Raw genomic sequence first — 27,207 nt, 5'->3', positions numbered from 1 at the left:
TAGGCCCCTGCCAGTCATCGCACGTTCGACTGAATCGGCATCATTCTTCTTCGGCATCATGATCAGACGTTTCAATGCAGTGGGTGCGATGACATCACTACATGATGCCCACTGTGCTGAGATGTGCTGTGCTTCAGAACGCTCGCTGGAGAGACCACAGCAGCAGGGGAACGAAGAGGAGAGGTGAGTATTGTTTTTTTAATGTCAGTGAGTACATGATGGTGGCCTTAATACTGTATAGAGGACTATAGGGGGCGCATTGCACTATATGGAGGACTATGGAGTACTTTAATTTGTATGGAGGACTACTAGGTGCATTATACTATAAGTAGGACTATAGGGCGTGATTTATACAATATGGAGGACTATGGGGTGTGCATTAAACTATTTGAAGGGCTATGGGGGATGCATTATACTATATGGTGGACTATGACGGGTGCATTATACTATATGTAGCACTATGAGGTGCTTTATACTATATCAAGGACTATAAGGAGTGAATTATACTATATGGAGGACTATGGGGTGGCATTATACTAAATGGAGGACTATGGGGTGCATTATACTTTATGGAGGACTTGGGGAGTGCATTATACTATATAGAGGAGCATGGGGGGTGCATTATACTATATGGAAAACTATGGGGGTGCATCATATTATATATAGGACTATGTGTAGTGCATTATACTATATGGAGTACTATGCGTAGTGCAGTATACTATATGGAGAACTATGGAGTGCATTATACAATTTGGATTATTATGGGGTGCATTAAACTATATGGACGACTATGGGGTATATTACACTATATGGAAGGCATTATACTATATGGTGGACTATGGAGGATGAATTATACTATATGTAGGACTATGAGGTGAATTATACTATATCAAGGACTATAAGGAGTGAATTATACTATAGTATATGGAGGACTATGGGATCTGCATTATACCAAATGGAGGACTATGGGGTGCATTATACTTTATGGAAGCCTATGGGGAGTGCATTATAATATATAGAGGACTATGGGGGGTGCATTATACTATATGGAGAACTATGGGGGTGCATTATACTATATGGAGGACTATGGAGTGCATTACTGTATACAATATGGAGGATTATGGGGTGCATTATACTATATGGAGGACTATGGGGTACATTATGCTATATGGAAGGCAAATTGGGGCCCATTACACTTTATGGAGGGTGTGAGGTAGTGAGGGGGATCATATGTGAAGATGGAGTCTTATTAAACTCGCACGAGCGCCTTGTGTTCACAGCAGAATGCCTGTGAATCACAAGGCAAAATAAAAGAAAGAGTGGATTGGGTCCAAGTAGTGACTCAAGTCAGATTTTTAGGAAAATACGTCAAGGGATTTTGTTTTTAGAGGGATTTGCGGGTTTGCTAGTGTCCCTATCTCCACTCTGGGTTTTGGAATTGGCTCTGTGGTCACGATTCCATTTAAAGTCTGTCAGTTGTGTCTTGTGTGGGTTAGTTTGGAGTTTGCAAGTTGCAGAGCAGTAGGCTCTGTGCAACCCAGGTCTGTGTGGAGCTAACACAGAACCAGGGAGCTTAAGGCAGCTGACGTGCTCAAGAGACACGGCGATGCCATTGTCCACGGCAATGAGTTCTGAACATGGAATACATTTGTGGAAACCCGGCTGCGATCTGGAGGATATCACTCCTGTATGTGAGTCTGAAAATAAAAAACTGCTAATGTTGAACTTTCTATGGTTCCTGCCTATCTGTCGCACTGCACCAACCCCGCTGCACTACAAGGGCTATGAGAGGCCCATTATATTGCATGTAAAGCTAAGTGGGGGCAATTATAATACGTGGATGGCTATGTGGGGGCAATTATAATATTTGGAGGGCTACGTGGGAGTCTTTATACTTTATTGAGGGCTATGTCGGGACCATTATACTGTTTGGAGGGCTAGTGGGGGCCATTATACAGTGCGGTAAGGTGTGGGGCCATTATGCTGTATGTAGGCCAATTATACTGCATGGAGGACTGTGTGGGGGCCACAGTTAGGGGAACATGCTGTGTTGGGGGCCACCATACTTTGAAAGGTGAGTTGATGTGGGGTATAGTAGGGTCATCATACTCTGCATTTGAAGGGTACTGTGGAAGAATTCACTGTGTGAGTATCATAGTGTTTGTGGGGCACTTTTGCTTACTTCATACTTTATGGGTGCAATGAAAGGAGAATCAAGGGTTTCAGTAGGAGTAAAATACTTTGTAAAGGCTGCAAAGTTGTGAGATATGCTCTTTTATTACCCCACCAATTAGAAGTTCTGCTATTGCGCCCCATGAATTTTATGTACGCCCCTGTTGTCACTAGCTACCCTTTTTAAATAACTCAAAAGATCCAAAGATTCTCCTTGTAACTCAGGAGTGGATATATACAATTGGTGCAGCCTATCTAGCCACACAGGGGCCGAGGAGGTAAGAGGGCCACTTTTACCTCCAAAGCAGGATGAATTATGATAAGCTACTGGACAGCAAAGAGCCCATATACTGTTCTTGAACAGGGTCCCTCTTCTGTCTGTGTCCGCCCTTATTACTAAACTAAAGTGAGTCCGATGCTATCGCATCAGGAGGGAAGTGTGTGTGTGGGGTGTATGTCCCGCCGTTGACTGCCCACCCACCTCCGTGCAGTCACAGCCGGCAGGAAAGATGGTGGTTTGCAGACTGTGCTGGAGATAGGGTGCGGCACCACCATAGGGCGCCCGTACTCCATCTCCAGCACAGGCCGCAAGCTGTGGTCTTTCCTGCTGGCTATGACTGCACGGAGGTGGGTGGGCAGGCAGCCACAGTGCCCCCTCTCACAGCCACAGTGACCCCGTCACAGCCACAGTGCCCCCCGACACAGCCACAGTACCCCGGTCACAGCCACAGTGCCCCCCCGTCACAGCCACGTTGCCCCCCGTCACAGCCACAGTGTCCAACGTCACAGCCACAGTGTCCAACGTCACAGCCACAGTGCCCCCCATCACAGCCACAGTTCCGCAATTGAGCCATATGTCCCAATGCCACCATAATAGCCACATAAACATTATCATAGTTAAAGAGTCTATATTGCTGGGACCCTCCAGATCCATCATAGCCTCAAAGCTCACATCAGAATAAGAGCCACTATAATAGTCTCTGGCCCCCCCATCTCCGTACAGTCACAGCCAGCAGGAAAGATGGTGGTTTGCGGCCTGTGCTGGAGATGGGGTGCGGCACCACCAGAGGGAGTCTGAACCCCATCTCCAACACAGGCCGCAAGCCGCGGTCCTTCTTGCCGGCTGTGACTGCACGGAGGTGGGTGGGCAGGCAGAGGCGGGACCCAGCACATGTAGTCAGGCAGCGGTGGGTCCCGGCAGCAGGTCTGGCAGCGGGTCTGGCGGCGGGTCCTGGAGGCGGGTCCGGCGGCGGGTCCTGAAGGCTGGTCCTGGCGGGGATCCAGCGTGGGTGTCCCGCTGGTGGTACTGCGGAAGGGCCTGGTACCACCAGCGGGTGCCATATTGGAATACCCATCACTTGGGTATTTGAATATGGCGGTTGGCGTCCTTCCAGTGCGGTGCGGTGGATTGTCGGATTTGAGGACATCCAGAGGGAACTGGATGAAGGACAATTTAAGGCAATTATATAGTAGATATTCTTCTCTTATCTTCAACTGACTTGTACATACGAACAAAAAGATAAAAAGGGGAATATCCTATTTTGTATTGATACTGTCAATATTGGTTGACTCTGCCAAAACCTGACTAATATTTCATTGAGAATGACACTAGTTACTAGGCTATGAGCAGACAAAATCTCTAGTCTATAATACAACGGGCTAAGCGTCACTCTGTCCGAAGCCTTTATAGACTGCGTAAGCGCGACGCGCCTTCGCAGTCTGGCTCCAGACAGAATCATAGAATCGTAGAGTTGGAAGGGACCTCCTGGGCCATCTGGTCCAACCCCCTGCTCAAAGCAGGATGTCCAGCCTCTGTTTGAAGACTTCCATTGAAGGAGAACTCACCACCTCTTGTGGCAGCCTGTTCCACTCACTGATCACTCTAACTGTCAAAAAGTTTTTTCTAATATCTAATCTGTGTCACCTCCCATTCAGTTTCATCCCATTGCTTCTAGTCTTTCCTTGTGCAAATGAGAATAAAGATGATCCTTCTACAATGTGACAGCCCTTGAGATATTTGTAGACAGCTATTAAGTCTCCTCTCAGTCTTCTCTTCTGCAAGCTAAACATTCCCAAATCCTGCAACCTTTCCTCATAAGACAGGGTTTGCAGACCGGTCACCATTCTGGTCGCTCTTTTCTGAACTTGCTCCAGTTTGTTGACGTCTTTTTTAAAATGTGGCGCCCAAAACTGGACACAGTATTCCAGATGAGGTCTGACCAAAGAAGAGTAGAGGGCAATAATGACTTCACGTGATCTAGACTGTATGCTTCTGTTTATACATCCTAGAACTGCATTTGCTTTTTTTGCTGCTGCATCACACTGTTGACTCATATTCAGTCTGTGATCAATTAGTATACCCAAGTCTTTTTCACATGAGGCAGCCAGCGGTGAGGAGTGTGTTTGGCGCCCGGAGATGGCGGTATGCTTACATACCGCCATCTCGGGCGCTATACTTACCTGATCGGGAGGAGCGTTGTCGCGGCGCTTCTCTTCGGCCAGAGACCGGGGCAGGAGTGCGGCCGGAATCGCGCATGCGCATAGCGTGATCCGGTGCCATTTTACTGAAGACACATTTGCAGTGTCTTCAGCAATATGGTGCCGGACAGCGCTATGGGCATGCGTGTACTCCGGCGCCAGATTCCTCTCCTGGCCTCCAGCAGAACGTGACAACGCTGGAGCACAGGAAAGAAGGGTGAGTATAAATTTTTTTTTTTGTATTTGTGCAGCTTAATAGGGGTGAGGGGGAACATGCATACCAGGAAAGGGGGGAGAGGGGACCATGCATACCAGTATTGGGGGTGAGAGGACCATGCATAACAGGAAAGGGGGTGAGGGGACCATGCATACCACGAAAGGGGGGTGAGAGGACCATGCATACCACGAAAGGGGAGTGAGGGGACCATGCATACCATGAAAGGGGAGTGAGGGGACCATACATACCATGAAAGGAGGGTGAGGGGACCATGCATACCACAAAAGGGGAGTGAGGGGACCATGCATTCCACAAAAGGGGGGTGAGGGGACCATGCATACCATGAAAGGGCAGTGAGGGGACCATGCATTCCATGAAAGGGGAGTGAGGGGACCATGCATACCACCAAAGGTGGGTGAGGGGACCATGCATACCACGATAGGGGAGTGAGGGGACCATGCATACCACAAAAGGGGAGTGAGGGGACCATGCATACCAGGATCGGGGAGTGAGGGGACCATGCATACCAGGATTGGGGGGTGAGAGGACCATGCATACCAGGATAGGGGACCATACATACCAGGATAGGGATAAGGGGGTACCATGCATACCAGGATTGGGGGTGAGGGGACCATGCATACCAGGCTGAGAAAGGATAGGGATGAGGGGTGCCATGCACACCAGGATAGGAGGGGGGCAGCACATACCAGGATGGGAGACCATATACCAATAAAAATGCTCGCCACCCGGGCGTAGAACGGCTTCATAGCTAGTAATATATGTAGTCGGATGTATACGCCAGCTTCTTGCTACAACAGAGAACACGTCAAGTACACTTATCACTTTCAGGAGAGTCCTATTTCTCAAACAAAATGTAAAGTTTAAGAGTTCAAGTTCTACATAAATAAGCCATACCCTCCACCTAATCTCAATGCTGACCCATACACTGCCCTACATAGAAAGAAAATGAATATAATGCATAGAGCTGTTTATTTTGTAATATGAATACTATGGATCATTTACATTTTATAAATATTTAACGTTCTGCTAATTAAGTTCATTGAGTCTCCATCTTATTGGAAAGGAATGAAGTCAAAATGAACAGAAAATAAATAAATATTGCGGGATATAAGAGCTTTAATATTAGCGCAGCTCAATGGTTAGCACCATTGCCACCAAGGACAACATCTGCATGGAGTTTGTATGTTCTTCCCGTGTTTGTGTGGGTTTCCTGCAGATACCTCGGTTTTCTCCCACACTCCAAAGACATACTGATAGTGAATCTAGATTGCAAGCCCCACTGGGGAAAGTGCCAATAATGTCTGTAAAGTGCTGCAGAATATAAAGACGCTATATAAGTAACATAAATAATATCTGTTAGATCAGCCTGACTAGTGACAATTGTTTGTGTGTAACACAAAAAAAGAAAAATGTGAAAAAAGAAAAATTAGAAATTCTTTGTGTGTAATCACAGATTAACTCTGCAGTACAATAAATTGGGGTGGAATAAAGACATAGTGTGGATCTATATTGTATTCAGGCTCAGACTGGCCTACAGGCAACAGGGGAATCCTCTGGTGGGCCCCTGTGCAGATCTAGGCCGACAACCCCACTATATGGATAGTACTAGGCATAATTCACTTGATTCACTCTGTACAGAAAAAAGCAGCATCTCATCATTCATTAACCAAACTACCTAGCTTATTATTATTTAGAGATATAGGTACATTGGTCAAAGAGGGGAGTGTAATATTTGTACGCAGGTGAAAAGTGGGCCCCTCAAAGTCAATGTTACTGGTGGGCCCTTGGCACTCCAGGCCGACACTGATTGTATTTATGTACTCCACACATCTTTTACCTGTGCAAGTACAGGCCATTGAGCTGTCTTATAACACAGTATAAAGAATGAGGGAATATATGAAACTTACTTTTTGGATGCATGCTTGGTAATTGTCCCTTTCATAGAAATGCTCCAAACACTGGCTGTTTCTTTCTGCACCGCTGTCGAAGTAGTCATTAATCATCTTTATAGACATGGCACACAGGGCAGATCTATTGGTCGCTTCAGCAGAGTCTGTATTACTCTGTGCAAACACAGCATATAGAATATCTTCGGTTTCATTGAATCCCAATTCTTTTGCCAAGGTATGGCCCGCTTTACTTACATACGCAGCTTGTAATATATTGAAATACTCGCTGTCAGCCAACCTCTTTCTGCGCTTTTCTGTATAAAAGCAAACTACGGGCATCTCAATATAAGAGCGCAGCTCTGGGTCTGCAGAACAGAACCTTACAATTCTAGTGTGATAGGCTGGAGAATTATTTGATTCTCTTTGTACTGTTAAAAAGTAAATGAAATTTCCACTTTCAAATGTGTGAATATATCGAATTGGATATGAATCTCTGAACTGGGGGAGGACATCCAAGTAGGAATGATCCGTGAGGAACTCAAAGCCATCTTGTGTCTCCTTTTGTCTTCTGACTGACAAGGAATGAATATTGGATTGTGACCTCGATACAGTGTTACCTACATAGAACTTGACAAATCTGTCCTTTACGGTCACCAGGATTTTGCTGCCTAGCTCACTGACAACACAATCAGGACAGCTGCCTGTGATGTTTTTAACCGGAGTAGAATACAGGCAATGAACATTACTCGATATGTCCCAGGGTTTGTCAGAGTCGAGCATGTGTCGTTGACATGTTCCTTGGTTTACACTTCCACAACTTATAAGTTGATCATCATAGAAGTCTTCAAAAAGTAGTGCGACATTGACATTGTCTTTCCAGGTGCCGTTCAATGAAGGGGCCTCATTCAGACATCCTTCACATGGTGACCCACAGCTTCCATGGTCAAGCACAGGTCCAGTTTTATACTCAGACACCATCACGAGGTTATCATTGAGCACATAGATTTTATTTACTGCCCCCACATATACATAGCCTTTGTGCTGCAGAACATTTTGTATTGGTGTGTCAGTGGTGAAGGACTTAAAGTTGTATTTTAGATCCAGATTCATCTCTGACATCTGAGTTGCATCTTCACATTGTTCCAGGCTATATTGCAGCAATCCGAAGACAATTATTAGTATTGAGGTAGCAGGGACATTTCTTAGCATCTTGAAGTAATGCACCTGCGTGAAGAAAAGCAAAAGTTAAAGTAAAGGTGAACAAACAGCAAAAAAAAGTGAGCAAATGTCTAGAAGGCAAAAGGAGGACAACAAATGAAGTTTTTCTTGAGATTTAACACAGTAATATAACTGTCCCTAACTCAATGTTAAACAATAATAGCCTTGTCTCATGTGGTTTCGGATCTAATTTTACCCCTACACTGATTAGGTTTACAGAGCTCACACTTTTCTTTTATCCTAAATTACTATGTTGAGGTTTGATGTGGCTTAGACTGATGACCAATGTGACATTTCAGACTCTATAAGCTGTTGGCCTGTGACTTTACACAAGAACGAGTGTCGCAAACATTATGTGACTCATACATCATACATCAAATAATCACACTAGGAAAGTCAGAAGCTGTTTGCTAGGACAATTGTCATGAAAAACATATCCTCATTGCTCCATGAGCCCCCTCACGCTTCCACTGAAAATATCCTGTACGCTGGTTAGGAGAAATCAGATAACTGAATACAGTAGGACACGTAGAGTCATTCAGTCACCTCATGTCTTACAGCAAAGGATTTTTTAAGTATAGGTAATAATAAATAAATACATTTTCTTTACAATACTTTCAAGATTCTTTACATTTGTATGTACTTATTTTTATGGATTTACCAACAGTATATGATTTGTACTGGTTGTTTGAAATAACAAAAAAAGAGCCTTCCTTTTTCTTCATAGTCCTATAAGAAAGGGAACCAATATACGTGTAAAGGTATAAATAAAAGATGATACTTTATTAAACAGACAGTAAACACAGTGCAAAACATTAAAAAACTAGGAGAAGTCCAAAGAGTACACACAGCACCTGGGTAATCCAATGGTTATAGCCACATGTTTCACAATGTATAGTGGTAGACAAATAACACAACTAGCAGGCACTAATAAAGTGCTACGTGCATAAGGGCAGACGTATAGTCCAACAGGAAGTCAGGTACAGATAATACTATGAATGTCAGATAAAGGGAAAGTTCCCAGAGTATAGCAGCATGCCGTTGTTAGTAAAAGATATAAAGTCCAAAGACCAATGTTTCCTCTCATTGTAGCTATAACAAATGTAAGGTCCCAAGGGTGAAACAGATTGCCTTGTAAAATAGGATTTACCTGATGCTGGAAGGTCTATCACCTCCCACTTACATTGGGTTCCTATTTCTTCAGCAACAATGCCATGGCACCAATGGCGTAACTAGCATATATACCAAGATGGGAGATATATACCAGGATTTGGCCCGTCCTGGTATATATCTCCCATCTTGGTATATAGGCGCCCAATCCAGGTATATTTATGTTCTCCATCCTGGCATATATGTAAATGTATCACATCCTTGGCCTATCCTGGTATATATGCCCCCCATCTGGGTATATATGTCCCCCCTTTCTGGTATATATATTCCCCTTCCTCGTACATATGTCTCTCATCCCGGTATGCATGTCCCCAATATATTTATGTTCCCCACTCAAATATATATGTATCCTATCCTTGGCCCATCCTGTACAGTGGGTATGGAAAGTATTCAGACCCCTTTAAATTTTTCACTCTTTGTTTCATTGCAGGCATTTGGTAAATTCAAAAAAGTTCATTTTTTTCTCATTAATGTACACTCTGCACCCCATTGAAGAACGTTTTCAATTTTTTTATGAATAGGGAAAAAAGTGCCCTATTTGTACGGACAGTCCAGGAATTTCTGGATTGTTAGCAACCCTGCTGCAGACCAAGAAATGTGACAGTCCTGCTGCAATGCTCTTACCATTTAAAGGGAACTTGTCACATGAAACCCTATTAACCTGCAGATATGGGTTTTCTGCAGATTTTTAGCATTTTGCACCTGCCTGGCGCCCGTACTTAGAGACCCGCTGCCAGAAGGAAATTAACTTTATTCTTTCTGGCATCATTCCAATTTCAGTTACAGGGGCGGCTCTAAGTGTGGGTGCCAGGCAGATTCAAAAAGCTATTAGCGTACAGATTAATCCCATAACTGCAAATTAAAAGTATTTTTTCATGTCAGGTTCCCTTTAAAAGGGTAAGTTCAACTCACACCAGTATCATGATAATGCTATTTAAGTAGTTCCCCAATATATCTGCTTTTTTCATGTAGTTTATTCTTGGCTGTTTTGAAGATCAAACAGTGGATTAGAAAAAGAGAAATGTCTTCCCTGTATACAACCACCTTCCCGAACAATTCCGTTCTAGATTACCTTTAAAACTGCATGAAAACGGTATTGAATATTCCATACACGACTTGACTAGTGATCTGTAAAGTGGTAGAAATACATTTCATGTTCTATATTTGTGTCATGCCTCGGTTTGGCGATTCAATCCGGAGACCTCTTTTCCGTGGTTGGTTCTTCTGCCTGCTGAGCTATTGCCCTATTCTTCTCTGTTCTTATGCTGATGGTTCCTTCTGCCTTTATTTTTCCTTTCTGGGTTTGCTCCTCTTCAGATGTTTCCCATTGTCCCATTTTGGCTGCACTATCACAGTTTGGGATGTACTATTTATGTTCTCCCTTCACTACACTTCCTTGCTGGCTATATGTCTAAGTGGATTAGTGCTAAGGAGTTTCAGCCTTTAGTAAATGAATTTTTCCTCGTTTCTGCTGTGTGTTTGTTTGTCTGCCTTCCCAGCATCTTTCCTTTTTGATCAGTTAGGTTGGTTGGAGATTTTTCTTCTTTCATTTATTATTCTCCTTAGTTCTCCATATTTCCCCTTTATGCATGTGCTTTAAGTTTCCTCACCCTGGGTCCTTGTCGTATCCTTCAGCACACTTTTCCTCTCCTGGTTAGCTGTGCATAGCATTGTCTCCTCTGGTTCTTCAGTAGGTACAAGAAACCCCTTACGGTGTGTGCACACGAAGCGGATTTTGCTGTGGTTCCGCAGCGGATTTGGCCGCTGCGGACCCGCAGCAGTTTTTGCTGTGGTGTACAGTACCATGATTCCCTATGGGAATCAAAAACCACAGTGCAGACGGTGCAGATTTTTCTGCGCGGTATTGCTGCGGTTTTCAATCCGCAGAAAGAATTGACATGTCAATTCTTTCTGCAGATTCTGCTGCGGTTTGCCATCTCCTCCATTGAGGAGATGAAAAACCGCAGGGCAAAACCGCAGAGCAATCTGCAGGTAAAACCGCAGGTCTTTTGACCTGCGGTTTCACCTGCGGATTTTACAAAATCCGCACGGATGAATCTGCACCCCAATCCGCAGCGTGTGCACACACCCTAAATGGTCTTTTAAGGAGCCATGTACAAGGTGGTGTTTTTCAGTTGCATGACTAGGGATTGTCAAGTCTGTACAGGGACCAGTAGGGTGTAGGTGTGGCTTCTCTGCATTGTAGGCTCTATTATTCCCGTTACCCATGTATGAGTGAATTACATGCCTAACATTTTGCGTACTGACATGAACTAAGAGATACATCGTACTTCTTGTTTTTTTCTTGTGACCTTGTCAGAAACATGACCATATCATAAAGCTAACAGTAGTGCCTTTTTCTGCAAGTGATTAATGATAGCAGTGTTTACTACAAGTAATTAATGACACATGGGTTAACATGAAATGTTGGCAATGGAGTTTGTGAGTTCAGGTGTAAGTTGTATGCAGGCTCTCACCAGAAATGTATTTTTCTACAATATCAGAAGTAATTCTAGCATAATCAGCTGATCAAATAGCTATTTTATAGGAAGACTGATGCAATATGGGAATGCACTTTATCCCCTGTGATTGTCTGTTTTTGCATTGAAGGAATAATTTTGCAGTTTTGCAATGAACTTGGTATTTTCATGTCAGTTGGATAAACTAGCATTGAAAGGTAAGAAGTCTTGTTTTCTTTCCCTAAGGCTAGAGGGCTTGCGGTTCTGATGTAGCTATATACATGTAACTTAAACCTGTAGATAAGTGTCATTTTTCTCCCAAGGCCATGCAGACTGAAGTACACAGAATTTAAAAGAATATCTGTCACTTTGATGATCTGCACAAATTTCTCCTTATTTTTGTCCTTCTGAACTTTCCCAGGACAAGCTAAAAATGGGATTCCTTGTGAAATTGATCTATTCTGAACAGGTGTCTCATCGTCCCAGTAAATCAGGATCTTCCCTCACATTACCTTTCAAGTCTGAGTATAGTTTATAAGGCAGAGAGATGAAGGTTACAGGTCACAAATAGATAAATGGAAGAGAATGGCTGTCATTGAGGGCAGAGAAGAGAACAGTACTAATATACGAATACCTTACTTAAAGCACCACTCCAGTGGAGTTTTTTTGTTACAGTGTTAGAGTGGTGATACTAATGTAAGGCCCCTGCACTTAGTCTCATACTTACCATCTGCCGTCTTCTGATATTATATGCCCGATCCGGTTGATCTCTAGCAGTTTGTGACCTGCCGGTCATTGAATGCAGACATTGAGAGCTTGTAACTGTTACCTATGACTTCTGGACAGTCAGATTTGAAGTCACAAGATAACAACGTGGAACTGGAGCGACGCCAGGAAGAGCAGAAGACGGCGAGTGGTGAGTATAACATTAGGTGCAGGGATCTTTCATTAGTAGCACCACTCCAGTACTGCAATAAAAAATGCTGGAGTGGTGCTTTACATTACATAAGTCTTCTTGGATGAAATTGGTAGGTTTGATCAATATCTAAATTGCGAGGATGTGTCAGTTTTTAATCCCTGTCACGGATGAAAATTACCCATACAAGTCTGTGGCTCAGCGAAAATCATGGACGGCACTTGGAAGGTATCAGTGTGTTGTCCCTGATTAACACTGTAATGTATAGGACAAGCTTTGTCATTTATTTTTTCATCATTGAAAATCACTGATGGTAAAACTGACACACAAGGACCAAACACTGAACTTTGATCCAAATCACTGATCAGCAGACACTGTGTTCACTGACATCTGAATGAGGCCTTATATATAAGTACAGGCTTGTGGAGACTCCTTCGGAAGGTCCTGGGAAGAATGCAGAGCCTCTCCACAGAGTATATTACAGGGCTGTAATGCAGTATACAATTGGGTCGCCCTCCCAGGGCCGTGGGGTACTCGGGCCGGTGTCAGCGGGATGTGTCACAGCAGCAGTGACCCGGTCCGTGGCCCTGGGCACCCAAGTATTGGGGAAGATTGAATAGTGGAATGTAGTTAATGGAATAGTTCGTGACGCCACCTGTGGTGCTCGGCAAGTGAGATGTTAAGCCGACGCTGCATGCAGATCCTCTGGGACTGGTGGTGTGTTGCAGCCAAGATGGTGAAGCTCTCCACAGGTGGAGCTGTAGTCCCAGGGTAGTGTAGATGTAGGGGTAGCTGAGAGGCGCAGGCAGTGTAGAAGCTGGTACCCAGATGTGTTGGTGCAAAAGTGAATGGAGGACATCAGGGCTTGTAGTTCCAAAGCTTTGCTCACAGTCTGTAGTACACACAGGTGCCTGCCTCCGTACTATGTCCTCCGGGGCAGAGGCTCAGTCAACCTCCAGGTCAGATGGAATGCTCCCTTCCAACACTAAGCCAACATGTGCCTTTCTGAACGTCTCCTCTTATAGCGCCCTTAAGTGCGAAGATCTCCTAGTACTGAGTTACACTGGAGTTCCTCCTGACAGATGTTCCCAAGAACTCTACTTGTACGGCAGACAGCTGTAGCCTGCTTCAGGGACTCTCCACTCCTGAGTCCCGGCTCACTATCCAAGTTGCTGTTGTGCCCCTAAGCCTTAGATGGGAGTAGTGCATTTACAGCCCACTACTCCACCGGTGTCTGCTGCAGGACTATTAGCATCCATACAACCTCGGGGACAAGGCCCCGGCCTTGCGCTTAGAACTTCTAGGCAGGGTTCTCTTCTAACCCACGTCCTCTGTTCCCTTTTACTCCTTCGTTCCGTACTAATCTCTCCTTCTTATGGAATATCAGGTTTCAGTTCAATGTCTTTCTCCTTCTTTCCTTTCCCGTGCCATCAGACCCAGGTCACTCAGGTCTGCTGCAGCACCTCCTTCCTCTATCCCTCTCTCAGGGATCTTCTTTCCTCACTCCTCTCTGAGTGGCTTCCTCTCCTAGACTGACCTGTAATTCTAAACCTTCCCGCTCTTTTATGTATTCTCAACTCCACCCGCCTCCCAGCACGTTTCGTGTTCCAAGCAGGGAGCCACCAAAGGTGCTCTGCTACACTCCAAGCAGGGAGCCGCAATGTGGCTTTGCTGAACTACTCTGTTGTGTGGGGTGCGAGTGTTGGAGCGTGGTCAGGAGCCTCCAACCTACCTGGATGGTGGGGCACCACACCTCAGGAGGAGATGCAGTACCTCTGTGGCAGCTGAGCCTCAGGGGCTCCACACAATCTTGTAGGAATCCATGCCTTTGCTTATGCAATGTGCATGATGTCTTATGCTACATTTTTAGCTATACAGCGTCTAGAAAACTGATGTATATAGTAGTTTGCAACTTCAGATTACTGTGCAATTAGGTATTAATTTCTCCCAAGCTTTATTTGAGTATGAGGTTATACAAATATATTTGTTTAAGTAATAATCTTGCAATATAACTCCCTCTCAGCTTCAAGGCAGTCTTCCCACCAGTGCCATGTGCCAAGCTGTATGCTTTTATGCCTTTATTGATTTCACACTAACCAGTTTTAATGTCAGTTGTGCTCCATATTTGCTATCCAAAGTTCCTGTAACTGGATGTCCTTGTTTGCTTAGCAGACTACTGGGTAGATAGACGTTGCCTTGTGGGGAAGTTAAAGATTAAAGGGAATGTCTCCACAAAGATGTTTTTATATCAAATGCCTCAGTATTTACCAGCACATTCCAGCGGATAATGCCGAGGTATTGCAACATTTCATTGTCTGCATGGTCTGAATGCTTCCATAATACTGTGCTGTAAAAAGATATGATGTGATATATTGATAAATCCCATTAAAGCATTTTTCTTAGATCTTATAGTTTTGGGCTGCAGTGGTAATGGTTTAACAGATGACCGCCTTAGCCAGTCACTGGTGTCAGCGGTGATTCAGATGTAGACAGCACAAGATGGCCACGGCTAGTGATTGACTGCCGCAGTCACAGGACATCAATGCTGCAACCTTGTAAACAAAGCCAAGTGTTGTTTTGTCATTTTACACTTTACTTGCCTTTGCTAATTTTTATTCCAATTTCGAACAACCCTTTCATTTTTCTGGTTCTCCAAACTGGAACCACATCCAAAACATTGAAACACTGCAGTAAATCTATTATAAATGTACCAGTGTTCGAAACAGTTTACACCAGTTGTATAAAAATCTAAAATGGAAAAGAGACAGTTAAAAAAAAAACACGCGTGAGCCCTACTAAGAGTTCGTTCACACATCCGATGTTCTCGTATGAGTGCTGTGTCTTTCACGGATAGCAATCATACCTGTGATAGTCTATGGCTCACATGTCGGTGATTTTTCATGAGCCGAGCAGTCCGCATAAAATCGTGGAGGCATGTCTGTTTTTGATTCAATGGTCAAATCAAAATCAGCAAAGCAAGTCAACGGATCCTTGAAAAAATCAGACATCCGCGTGCAGTTCGATTTTCATGGACAGTTAGAAAGAAGGTGGAGAAATGTTTTTTTTCCATGTATGAGAAAAACTGATGACACTTGGACTCCACTGATCAAAGTCTGATCGTAATAAACGGTCCGTTTTTCTCGTACATGAGAACATTGGACGTCTGAATGAGCCCTCCATTTTATACCTCAGGCTTTACTATTTCATACAGCTCAGAAAAATCTTAAGGTGAAGAGAAGAGGTCGGAGAAATGCCAATGTTAACATCCAAAATAATCCAAGCAAAGAAAAATCAGCTGACAGCACATCAGTCCCAGGATGAACGATCCAAGTCCACTGACCCAATCGGACATCAAGTGATACAAACAATAGAAAGGAACAGCATCCAGTCCAGGTGATGAAAAAGAAAAAAGCCTTTATTCCGCCATGATACGACGTTTTGTCCACAATTGGTCTTTATCAAGTATACACAAAGCATAACATGGCAACCTTATATAATGTGGTGACACATGCACAACAATCACAAACAAGCTACTGCCCAATTTACATCATTACAAAAAAACATATACAAAATCACAAAATACACAATAATATATACATTAACAAATGTGATATAAATATCATATCAATTTAAGAAAAAAGGCCAATAACCTAGAAATATGTTTGTGCAGAATCCGCCCCATAATTAATTAGAAATCAATCAAATTATGGCATCATGGTTGTTATAGTGACTGCACTCCAATCCAATCTTCCGACCCATGACGGACGCATACACAGAAGGCCCTGACCAATAGGTGCATATATAAACATTGGCGCTCCATAAATCAGCTAATTAATCAGGTACATTAACTAATCGCAAGTACTCACACTACCACAGTGAACTCGGTTTTCTTAAAATGATTTGATATTTATTAATGTATACATTATTGAGTATTTTCTGATTTTGTATGTGTTTTTTGTAATGATGTAAATTGGGCAGTACCTTGTTTGTGATTGGTGTGCATGTGTCACCACACTAAATAAGGTTGCCATTTTATGCTTTGTGTATACTTGAAGACCAATTGTGGTCAAAACTTCATATCATGGCGGAATAAAGGCTTTTTTCTTTTTCATCACTGGACTGGATGCTGTTCCTTTCTATTGTTAACATCCAAAATAATGTCACCGCAGTGAAGCCGTTCCCTAACGTATCCTAGAGAGAGGCCACCAATTGTGCAGTGCTTGTTAGAATGAAAGAAAAAAAACGCCATTCTAAAATAAAACACTTAATAATACTAATAAAATGCACGAAATTCATGGCACCTTGCACAAGCCTAAAAACATGAAACAAAGAAACTGGATGAAGCAAATCCTAATTCTAGGAGAATGAGCGATTTTCCATACCTTTTGGAAGATTACTTTGTGGAATATTAATCACTATCATATCTGACAGTGAACTCCACTAAAGGGATGTCCAATCTGGGACATTTACGGCACATTGAAGGGATACACTGTAAAGGCTCAAAAAATGCAGATCCCACTGGTCTTGGCAATTTTTGCAGGTCCCAATAAACTAATAGAATCGTGCAAGTGCAGCCACCTCTCCATTCCTCTCCAGATGGGGCCCTGTTCTCAAGACAGATGTACTCCCATTGGTGGGATCCTGCTTCAATCAGACATTTATGGCATATCCCGTCAACTTGAACATCCCTTATATTTACGGACAAGTGGTCTGATGATCAGCTTTAGTATGTACTGTCAGCTTTGTATTGCCATTTCTTTATGGCTATTTGCTGTTGAATTTATTTACCTGCTGCTGTTTTTTCAATTACTGAGCAAAATAAATATAAATCATCTTTCAAACTTGTTGAGGAGTGAGAATAATAGCTTAGCAGACAGACAATTAACATCTTCAATAATCTGAAAAGAGGCAAAGTGATTCATCACTGTAACGTGCTCATTGAAATTCCTTCGCTCTCCATTGCATTGTATGCAGCAGTCTGTCTTCTCAATTGATCTAAAGAGAAACTCGGATGAAATGTTTTATGACAGTACAAAACACCGAGCGTATACACCGACTCATGGTCAAATGGGTAGCAAGCATTATCTACTTTTAACAGCTTGCAAATAGAAACAACTTTTCTTGGGTTAATTGAAGCTTGCATGTATTATCAGGCTGAACAAATAGGAATCATAATAATAACGATTGCTCCAAACTGCTCCACATCAGCAGATTCAGAGGACACAGGCTCATAACCAGCTATGGCTAAATAATGGCAATTGTTATAGACACCCCTCATTAATTATATTACATGATATAGGTGTTACTGCAGTGGGCACAATGGGCACAATTCATCAAAGTGGTGTAAAAGCTTTGAAAAGTTGCAAAATTTAGAACTTAGGTGCAACTTAGAGTTGGCCATATTTTTGAAACTTTTGACATTTTAACACTAGTTTCTCGCAGTGCCAACAAAATTGGCAGAGCTAGGGCAGGATGGAGGTGTGGAGACCGCTGTTAGTCAAATTCATGACGGGATGGGGGCGTGGAGACCGCCGCTAATTCCTGATGAGGAGTGGCCTTAGCGACACTACACATCTTACTTCAGCAGGGCTAGAGTCCAATTTGTAGCAACGCACACAAGTAGTTGCTTGCCTGATGCTCCTGATTCATGAAGAGGCTTCTTCATAAATCAGGAGTGTCTAGCTTCAGCATGCCCCTTCATCAAGACTGGCATGAGCGCTGAAGGTCTTTATGAATCAGGCCCAATATCCATCATCCTCATAGTTTTTAAAGGAGTTTTCCATTTCCACAAAAATATTTAATGACTTACAAAAGAGAGAAAAAAAAAGAGAAAAAAAGGTGGCACTCACCATTCTTAAAAAATCCAAACTTTATTCAGTGACGTCAACACATCTTCATACAGGCAGGTACGATATAGAACCAGTGGATGATGAACGGACATTAACGAACTTGGATTTTTTAAGAACGGTGAGTGCCACCTTTTTCTTCCTCTCTTTTGCATGTTATACAATGGACTGTTTTCAATGGGTTGGCACCTGTGAGCTCGTGCAATTTGGCTAGAAGCGAGGTTATTTTGCACAACAGACATTGGGCTCTGGAGTGATAGTGGTGCTGTTTTTTTTCTTCTTTGGAAATTAATGACTTATCCTCACTATTCAATTGAACATTAAGCCACGTTGCCATGCAACTTGTTGACAACTCCTTAAAAACGGCTCCAAAAAGGAGCGGGTCTGAAATTGACATCTCTTTTGGGAGCAGTGCTGGTCTCTGCTTTTTATGATCACAGGGTTATCGCCTTAAAATGTGCACTGACAGTGCAACCTCTTTTCCAGCTCATCACTTCTCATTAGAGTCAATCAAAGAGCGCACTGTCACTGTGCATTAATTTCAATATTGCAGTGACAAAATCCTATTGAGCATACGTCAGAATTGACAGCTGATGCATACTCTGTAGAGAAGGGACTTTTCAGGGAAGAAGCAGAGGTTGTGGCAGTGGCTACAGCCTCTTCCATCTGATGAGGTCTTGCTTGGGTACCCCAGCAAGCACTGGGATTATAAAACAAAATGTCATCAAACATGAAGTTGATGAAAAAAAAAATACTCCAGGTAGATAGACTAGAGAGGGAACGATAAAGAATTTCTAATTACAGTATATTACAAAACAGATGAGATTTTTACATGAAATAGATAGACCTTTAGGATTAAATCAGTGTTAATTTCAGATCACCCCTTTAAAAGTCTTATAAAACAGCACAAAAGTGCACTCCATTGGCTGCTGTATTGTATTATTGAGTTGTGCTTTGGTACCTGTTAGCCAGTTAAAAAAAGACAAAAGGAGCAGAGACATGACGTAATGTCTGCTTCTTCTGTGTATATATTATAGTTTCTTCAGATACTTTGTAATACCATGCCTCGAAAGCTTGCTTTGTATCAGCACTTATTTTTTAATTTTATGTTTGTTAGCCATTAGTTAGTGATTTGTTAACCATAGCTACAAGATTATTATTTTGTTTCTCCCACTGAGAAGAATCAATCTTTAGCCTAAAGATTGGGCAAATCGCACCAAAAACTGATCAGCCTACAGAAATTCGCAGACTTTATGCTCGACAAGGGACATGCTTCAGTTACGCCCAGTTTGGGAAACATAAATGGATGGTACAACTAAAGCTTTCTCTGAGTCAAATAAAGCAAGGATCCATTTATTAGGATTGAATTTGTGTAGAACAATGTTGTGCCTGCATGTAAGAGAAAGCTATAGGGGGTACATTATGTCTACCGGAGCTCAAACTAGAAAGAATCTGATTCAATATGACTTGTCAAGCTGGTAGCAACAATGTCTCATAGGAGAGAGCAGCACAACATATCTGCATACGAAAATCCCCGCTGCTTCCTTTCGTATAATCACAAGCGGTCTGCTGCATAAAATGAATATTAATAAATGTCGCCCATTGTAAGATGCAAGCAGATATCAAAATAAATCAGCACAGGTCAAAAATCTGAGGCAGAATTGATGAGCGCGACATATCTGCTGAATTTCCAGGCATCATAGTAAGATGATGTTGACATTAATATGGCACAAAGAGCCAGTCTAGTACAGAAAACTGCTGAAGAAGAAACATTTATGCTGATATTATGTGCTGTCGAAAGGACAAATTAAAAATACGGTAAAAGCTTGGCCGTAATGTCCTGCTTCATTTCTGTCATAGCAAGGGCCAGTAGATTACAATCCAGCAGCCATACCAAATAGTGGATGCACACGTTATTTTGTAGCACTTTTAAAAGCTTGTAAAAAAAAAACGCCAAGGTCCATTTAGTTTCTGGCATCTTTTAAGTTTAAAAAGTTACCCAATAGGAAAAACATGAGGCGGAAAAAAAACACTATATCCACATCACAGTGACTTCTGCAAAAAAATTAAAATACCAAAATAAAAAAAACACCACAAAAAAGGTCAAAACAAAAAAACTTTAGTTATGTAGAGTTTTTTTTTTTTAAAGTTTCCTATAAACTTAAGCATATGAATACAGCCTTAGGCACATGCACATGTTGATCGAGTATTTGGTAAGTTTTTACCTCAGTATTTGTAAGCCAAAATCAGGAGAGGAACAATCAGAGGAAAAGTGTAATAGAAACATGGGCACCCCTTCTGCATCTTTTATCCAGTACTGATTTTGACTTACAAATACTGAGGTAAAAAAAATAATCACCAAATTCGTAACGTGTGCATGTGGCTTTAGGTTATGTACACACAGAATTTTTGGATTATTTTTTTTAGCAGAAACTGACTGGAAATTCTCCAAATATTCCCCAAAGAGGCAAAACTCTACTCAATTTCCGATCCAAAAACGCAGCAAAAAAAAAAAAACTCAGTGTGCATATACTATTTAACTATTTTCTGTATTTGTAAATTTCATCTTTATTTGGTTTTCAAGATCTTCGCCTAGAATTTCTAGTAATCTCTCTGAAAGTGCCAACTGGGGAGCTAAACATGAAACCCTTCCTACTTCCTAAGAATCGCCTTATACATCAAACCATCTGACTTGTCCAGTCAGCCAAAACTCCTCCAAAAGAAAAGCCAACTTTTTTTTCTAAGGTGCCTACTTTTAGGTTAGCTACATATAAGGGTACCGTTACACTACGCGACGCACCAGCAATCCCGACAACGATACGACCTGGTAAGGATCGCTTGTACGTCGCTAAATGGTAGCTAGTAATCTGTCAAACAGACAGATCTACTCAACGACGCAGCAACGATCCGGCAATCCGTATAACAACCTCGGCGGTTGTTAGGACACAGCAGCTATTCTGATGACTCCCCGCCTGCGTCCATGAGTTCTGAGTCACCAACTAGGTCGCTTGTCGGCGTCAAACACAAAAATGCATGCTGGCCAGCGGCCCAGGACATTCGAGCACGATGAGCGAGATCGCAGCGGGGGCCCGGTCGCCGCTATGTCTCACATGTAGCGAGATCGCTGGCGAGGTCGCTGTTGCATCACAAAATCTGTGACGTTTCAGCAATCTCGCTAACGATCTCGCTATGTGAGACGGGGCCTTAAGAGTATGACAAACAGACCTTAATCTCATAGAAAACTTATGGAGGGATTTGAAGCTCCGAGTTGCCAAGCGACAGCCTCAAAATCTTAATGATTTAGAGATGATCTGCAAAGAGGAGTGGACCAAAATTCCTCCTGACATGTGCGCAAACCTCATCATCAACTGCAAAAAACATCTGACTGCTGTGCTTGCCAACAAGGGTTTTGCCATCAAGTATTAAATCTTGTTTGCCAGAGGGATCAAATACTTACTTCTCACTGCAAAATGCAAATAAATTTATATAATTTATACAATGTGATTTTCTGGATTTTAGTTTTGATATTCTATCTCTCAATATTAAAATTAACTTACCCTTAAAATTATAGACTGTTCATGTCTTTGTCAGTGGGCAAACTTACAAAATCAGCAAGGGATCAAATACTTATTTCCCCCACTGTATATAAAAGTGCAAACAATGCTTTCTGTTTTTATTATGGTGTCTGTTCTGTTTGTTGTTTCCTGTCATGGATCACACTCTGTGGGTATCTGCAGGCTGTTTATTACAAGAGGTGCAATCTTCCATTACAAGATATCTCCTAACAACCACAAACCAACAAGTTCCAAAAATGACTATAGTACATACATAAACATAGTGAGACCCCTAGAGGCCACATCATTATATAACATATTGCTACATCCTTTCTCTTTTAACTGGAGGAACAATAAAAGATAATAAAACAATGGATACCATGACCAAGTTAGAGCTATAACATAATAAGTCCAGTTAGATATAATCCTTGAGATGCGCCGGCTTTCTGATAATTCTGCCAGCTCTAGTAACATAAGATGTGTCATTCTCTACATCTTGTAGTTCTTCTCATTCTGGTAATATGCCTCTGATATTGCCTGTCTCTGGCCTGAATCTTCACCCTGATGGTCAGCTGTCACTGTTGGTACTTGACTTGTACTTGCCGCCTCGTTGTCTTGGGTGTCAGGATACTGTTCAAAAGGAAATGAATCATCTCTTTCTTGCGTTTTCCTCAGAAACCTCCGATTTCTCCTTAGTCTTCTTCCTTCCTCTTTTAGAATTTCGTAGGACCGAGGTCCTAGTTTCTGGACAACTTTTGCCTTTTGCCAGAGTTTGTCAAATGTGCTACTTGACTGCAGCCAAATGTTGTAATTCCTCTGGAGCTCAGGCAGATCCTTTGCAGATTTATTGTAATAGAAAGCTTGCCTGTCTTGAGTCTTCAGTAGTTTAGCTTTGATGTTTCCCAGCAACTTTGGCTTCAACAGATGACTAGCAGTTGGTATGAGTGTCCTTGTACGCCTACTCATGAGCCTCTGTGTCGGACTGCTGTCTAGGCCTTGAGTGGGTGTGTTTCTATGATCCAGTATAGACAGACATACATCCGTACCCGCCTGTTTTGCTTTCTGCATGAGTCTTTTGGCTATTTTTACTGCTGACCCTGCTTTACCATTACTCTGAGGATATCTGGGAGAAGACGTCTGGTGTTCAAATTCCCATTTCTTGCTGAAGGTTTTGATGTCTTGCGACGTAAGGGAAAACAATATCTGGAATATCAGTTGATATCAGTTGTCTTGTTTTTGTTTTCGTTGTTTTTGCTTTTTTTTACTATAAGGCTGTGAACCCACAATGAGTTTTTAGTATGTTTTTGATGCTACGTATTTTCAAAAACTCAGCGTCTAACGGTATGTGCACACCATCAGTAAGCGCTCCATAGACTTGCATTAGATGCACAAAATCCGCAAATAAAAACGGACATACGTTTTAAGTGCTCTTGCGTGGTGGAAAGCAATCCACACATAACTGTATCACTACAGTTTTTTCAAAGCCAAATACCAGGAAATATCAAAAACAAAGCAGCTTTGTTTAAAACAAGAAATTAAAAAAACAAAAAATGTGTATAAAAATGCAATGAAAAAAATACAAGTAATCTAGTTTAATTAATAGATGCAGAAAATCTGCAACATCCAGAACTCACCAAAAGCTCATAGTGGGAGCATATCCTTAGTGTGTTATGTTTTTCTCCCATAACCTTCTTAGTTTTTTTTTCCCCTTCATATAAAAGTATGTGATAATGTTTTTGGTGCATGTTTCATATTATGTCATGATTTGTAATTTGAAAAATCTTCCAAAAATGCAATTAATAAACATTTTTTTTTAAATGAAAGACTATAAAAATGCACCCCCCTTTCTGTAGAGCTGAACATACAACTATGTAAATGCTGGTATTTAATTATTGCCCCGGCCTACTCTTCTACATAGCTGTGAGTGCAGCTGCCAATACATATACCTTAGTTAAACAGTAACAGCAGGTGTGTGAGATGTGGAAAGCCTCCTAGGATTGTAGATTTCACAAACCTTTGATCTACAGGATAAAGTTGGAATCCACCAAGTGCTTTCTTTTAAAAAGGCAGAAAACAAGTAGCAAGAATCGCACACAGTGCAATGTGTGTAGGGGGAAACATTTGTGGACGCCAATAAGCACAGGTTATTAAAAAGCCCCTCAGCCCATCATGGAACCAGTGGCAGATTATAATGAGGTCAATCTGGGCGGTAGCCCAGGGCCCAGTGGTGTGGGAGGCCTACCAGCCCAGGGTAAATTGCCCCACTATAATCCGCCACCATAGCGCCACGGCCCCCCATGTACCGACCGACGCCATCCTCGCCCTCCCAGACAAGCCCACTGGACACTGCAGCCGCTGCCCCTCACTCATAAATCCCCGCTCTGTGAGCACAGGACCTGTGATGAGGTCACAGGAGGGGAGGAGTCAGGGGTCACATGATCAGAGGCTTCAGTCAGAGACGCCTGATCATGTGACCCCTGACTCCTCCCCTCCTGTGACCTCATCACAGGTCCTTTGGGCACAGCCCTTGATGTTCTGGATGCAGGACTCTGCTGTGCAGGAATGCAGGTTGTCGTGCTGGATGAGGGAAGTATGTGTGGGGTCAGGAGGGGTTTACAGGGTGGATGTAGCAGAGCTGTGTGTGCGAGGAGTACGGAGCGGAGCTGTGTGTGTACGAGATGTACAGAGCAGAGCCGTGTGTGAGAGGTGTACGGAGCGGAGCTGCGTGTGCGCGAGGTGTACGGAGTGGAGCGTGCGTGAGGTGTAAGGAGCGGAGCGTGCGCGAGGTGTAAGGAGCAGAACCATGCGTGTGAGAGGTGTACGGAGCGGAGCCGCACGTGTGCAAGTTGTGAAGAGCGGCGCGCGTGCAAGTTGTGCAGAGTGGAGAGTATACGAGTTGAGCGGAGCGTGTACGAGGTGTGCGGAGCAGCGCGTGTGCGAGGTGTGCGGAGCTGAGTGTGTACGAGGTGTGCGGAGCGATGCCGAGCCGCGTGTGTACGAGTTGTGCGGAGCGGAGCCGCACGTGTACGAGGTGTACGGAGCAAAGCCGCGTGTGTGTACGAGGTGTACGGAGCAGAGCCGCGTGTGTACGAGGTGTACGGAACGGAGCCCTATGTGTACAAAGTGTACAGAGCTGAGCCGTGTGTTTATGGAGCGGAGTCCTGTGTGTACGAGGTGTATGGAGCAAAGCCACATGTGTACAAGGTTTACGGAGTGGAGCCATATGTGTACAAGGTGTACAGAGCATGGCCGCCGTGTGTACAAGGTGTACAGAGCAGAGCTGCATGTGTATGAGGTTTACGGAGTGGAGCGATGTGTGTACTGAGTGGAACCGTGTGTGTGCAAGGTGTACGGAGCAGAGCCATGTGTGTACGACGCATACAAAGCGAAACCGTGTGTGTATGAGGTGTGCAGAGCCATGCGCGTACAAGGTGTATGATGGGGAGCATTCATACCTACCAACCGTCCCAGATTTTGACAGTCTGCCCCACTGTGCCGACCGGGAGCTTACTTTTCCCGCGGACGCAGGAGTACACGGCGGAGCCCCGAGGAGCACTTGAAATCTCGCACGTGACGTTCCATCGGAAGTGACGTGCTGGAAGCTGACCGTAAATTAGGTAATTTCAGGAGGAGATTGTGACAGAACCATGGAGGCACTTCAGGGAATGCTTCAGATCCATCACCGTGTCCTCCAACAGCGCGGACAGCGGGATCGCCTTGGACTCGGGGATGTCGGCCATGTGAGTGGATCATGATATGTCCTGCACCAGGAGGCTCAGGTGGGCATTACAATGGAAGCCGGGCTGCTATAGTATCTTTATAGAATCTTTCTCTCTGTTCTTTCTTTCCCCTCTTTCTTTCTTTCTCTCTGTTCTTTCTTTCGCTCCGTTCTTTCTTTCACCTCTTTCTCTCTCCCTCTCTGTACTTTCTTTCTTTCTTTTTTCCCCTCTTTCTTTCTCTCTCTGTTCTTTCTTTCCCCTCTCTTTCTTTCTCCCTCTCTGTTCTTTCTTTCCCTCTCTCTCCCTCTCTGTTCTTTCTTTTCCCTCTTTCTTTTTTTCTCTCTCTCTGTTCTTTTTTCTGTCCCCTTTCTTTCTCTGTTTCTCTCTTTCTTTCTTCTTTCATTCTCTTTGTTCTTTCTCTCCTTTCATTCTCTCTCTCACTGTTTTTTTTCTCTCTCTCTGTTCTTTCTTTCTTTTCTTCAGTACCAGTCAGTGTGCCCACAGTACCAGCCACTGTGCCCACAATGCCAGCCACTGTGCCCTCAGTACCACTCAGTGTGATCAGCAGTGCTAAATGGGTGTGGTTGGGGTGTGGACATGGGTGTGACTAGTTGTGAAATGGGTGTGGCCGGGGGCCAGTAACCAATCATCATAGTGGAAGTCGTCTGTTTCCATCAACTTTGCTATATGTGGGCAGTGGGCACCTCTAGTAAGGTGGGCACGAGATGGCAGGTCTTGTCACCTCTGCCTCACACATAAGGTGTACTTTATTCCTGCCACATTTCTTTCTTGGCCTACTGAGAGAAATGTTTTAACCAGTTGAAAGTTATAGAACCTGAGGATTGTGCATGTGTGCGCTGCCCACATGTAGCAATATGTGTGTGTGTTTATATTTACTTACTCCAACCCCTATATAAACCCTGCCCCTCTGACTGCTGTCCACTTTCCCATGCTCCTGTTCCAATCCTGGTGTCTTTTTTGTCCCCCCTTGGTCTTCCACATGCTGAACTTCTAGGACATGACTAATATTGCGCAATGTGCACTTGTTCGTCGCCAGATGCAGCGTCGTGTCCAGTGTGTGAGGAGACGGCGACTTGTCTGTGGCATTAACCCCTCTGCTGCCATGTTGGGCACAGCCTGTGATGAGGAGCGTCTCTTCCTGTGTATCCGACCACAGGTTGCACATCGGAGGCTGCTTCTTCGATCTGGGGAAGTTCATGAAGCAGAAGCCCCTGTGTGACTCGTGAAGTAACTTGTCTGACAGGTCATGGGTCCAGGTCAGCAGATGATTGCAGACTATTAGCTGGTTTCGATGTTAGGTACAGGTGAGTCAGGACTAGATGTTGGGTGGAAGCCTTCCAGTATTTGTAAGGCCTCGTGCACACGCTGAGTATTTGGTGAGTTTTTCTCTCTGTATTTGTAAGGCATCACGGACACGCTGAGTATTTGGTGTTTTTTACCTCAGTATTTGTGAGGCCTTGTGCACACGTTGTGTATTTGCTGAGTTTTTTTACCTCAGTATTTAACCCCTTCCCGCCCCTTGACACA

At 43.4% G+C, this 27,207-nt stretch overlaps 1 protein-coding gene across 1 annotated transcript in view; it reads right to left on the bottom strand.

Moving 5' to 3' along the window:
- Window positions 1–27,207, bottom strand: part of MET (MET proto-oncogene, receptor tyrosine kinase) — a 200,772-nt gene that overhangs the window by 157,313 nt on the left and 16,252 nt on the right. Inside the window, exon 2 of the mRNA XM_073573343.1 lies at window positions 6,796–8,001. Coding sequence (XP_073429444.1) covers window positions 6,796–7,986 — 1,191 coding nt within the window. The 5' untranslated portion in view covers window positions 7,987–8,001. The remainder of the gene's footprint in view (window positions 1–6,795; window positions 8,002–27,207) is intronic.

Source organism: Dendrobates tinctorius, unplaced genomic scaffold (assembly GCF_039654945.1).
Source record: "Dendrobates tinctorius isolate UK_male_01 unplaced genomic scaffold, ASM3965494v1 ptg000035l, whole genome shotgun sequence".
In the NCBI taxonomy this organism is placed as follows: Eukaryota; Metazoa; Chordata; class Amphibia; order Anura; family Dendrobatidae; genus Dendrobates; species Dendrobates tinctorius.
Note: the sequence above shows the minus strand (reverse complement) of the source record. Positions and strands in the feature narration are given on the sequence as shown.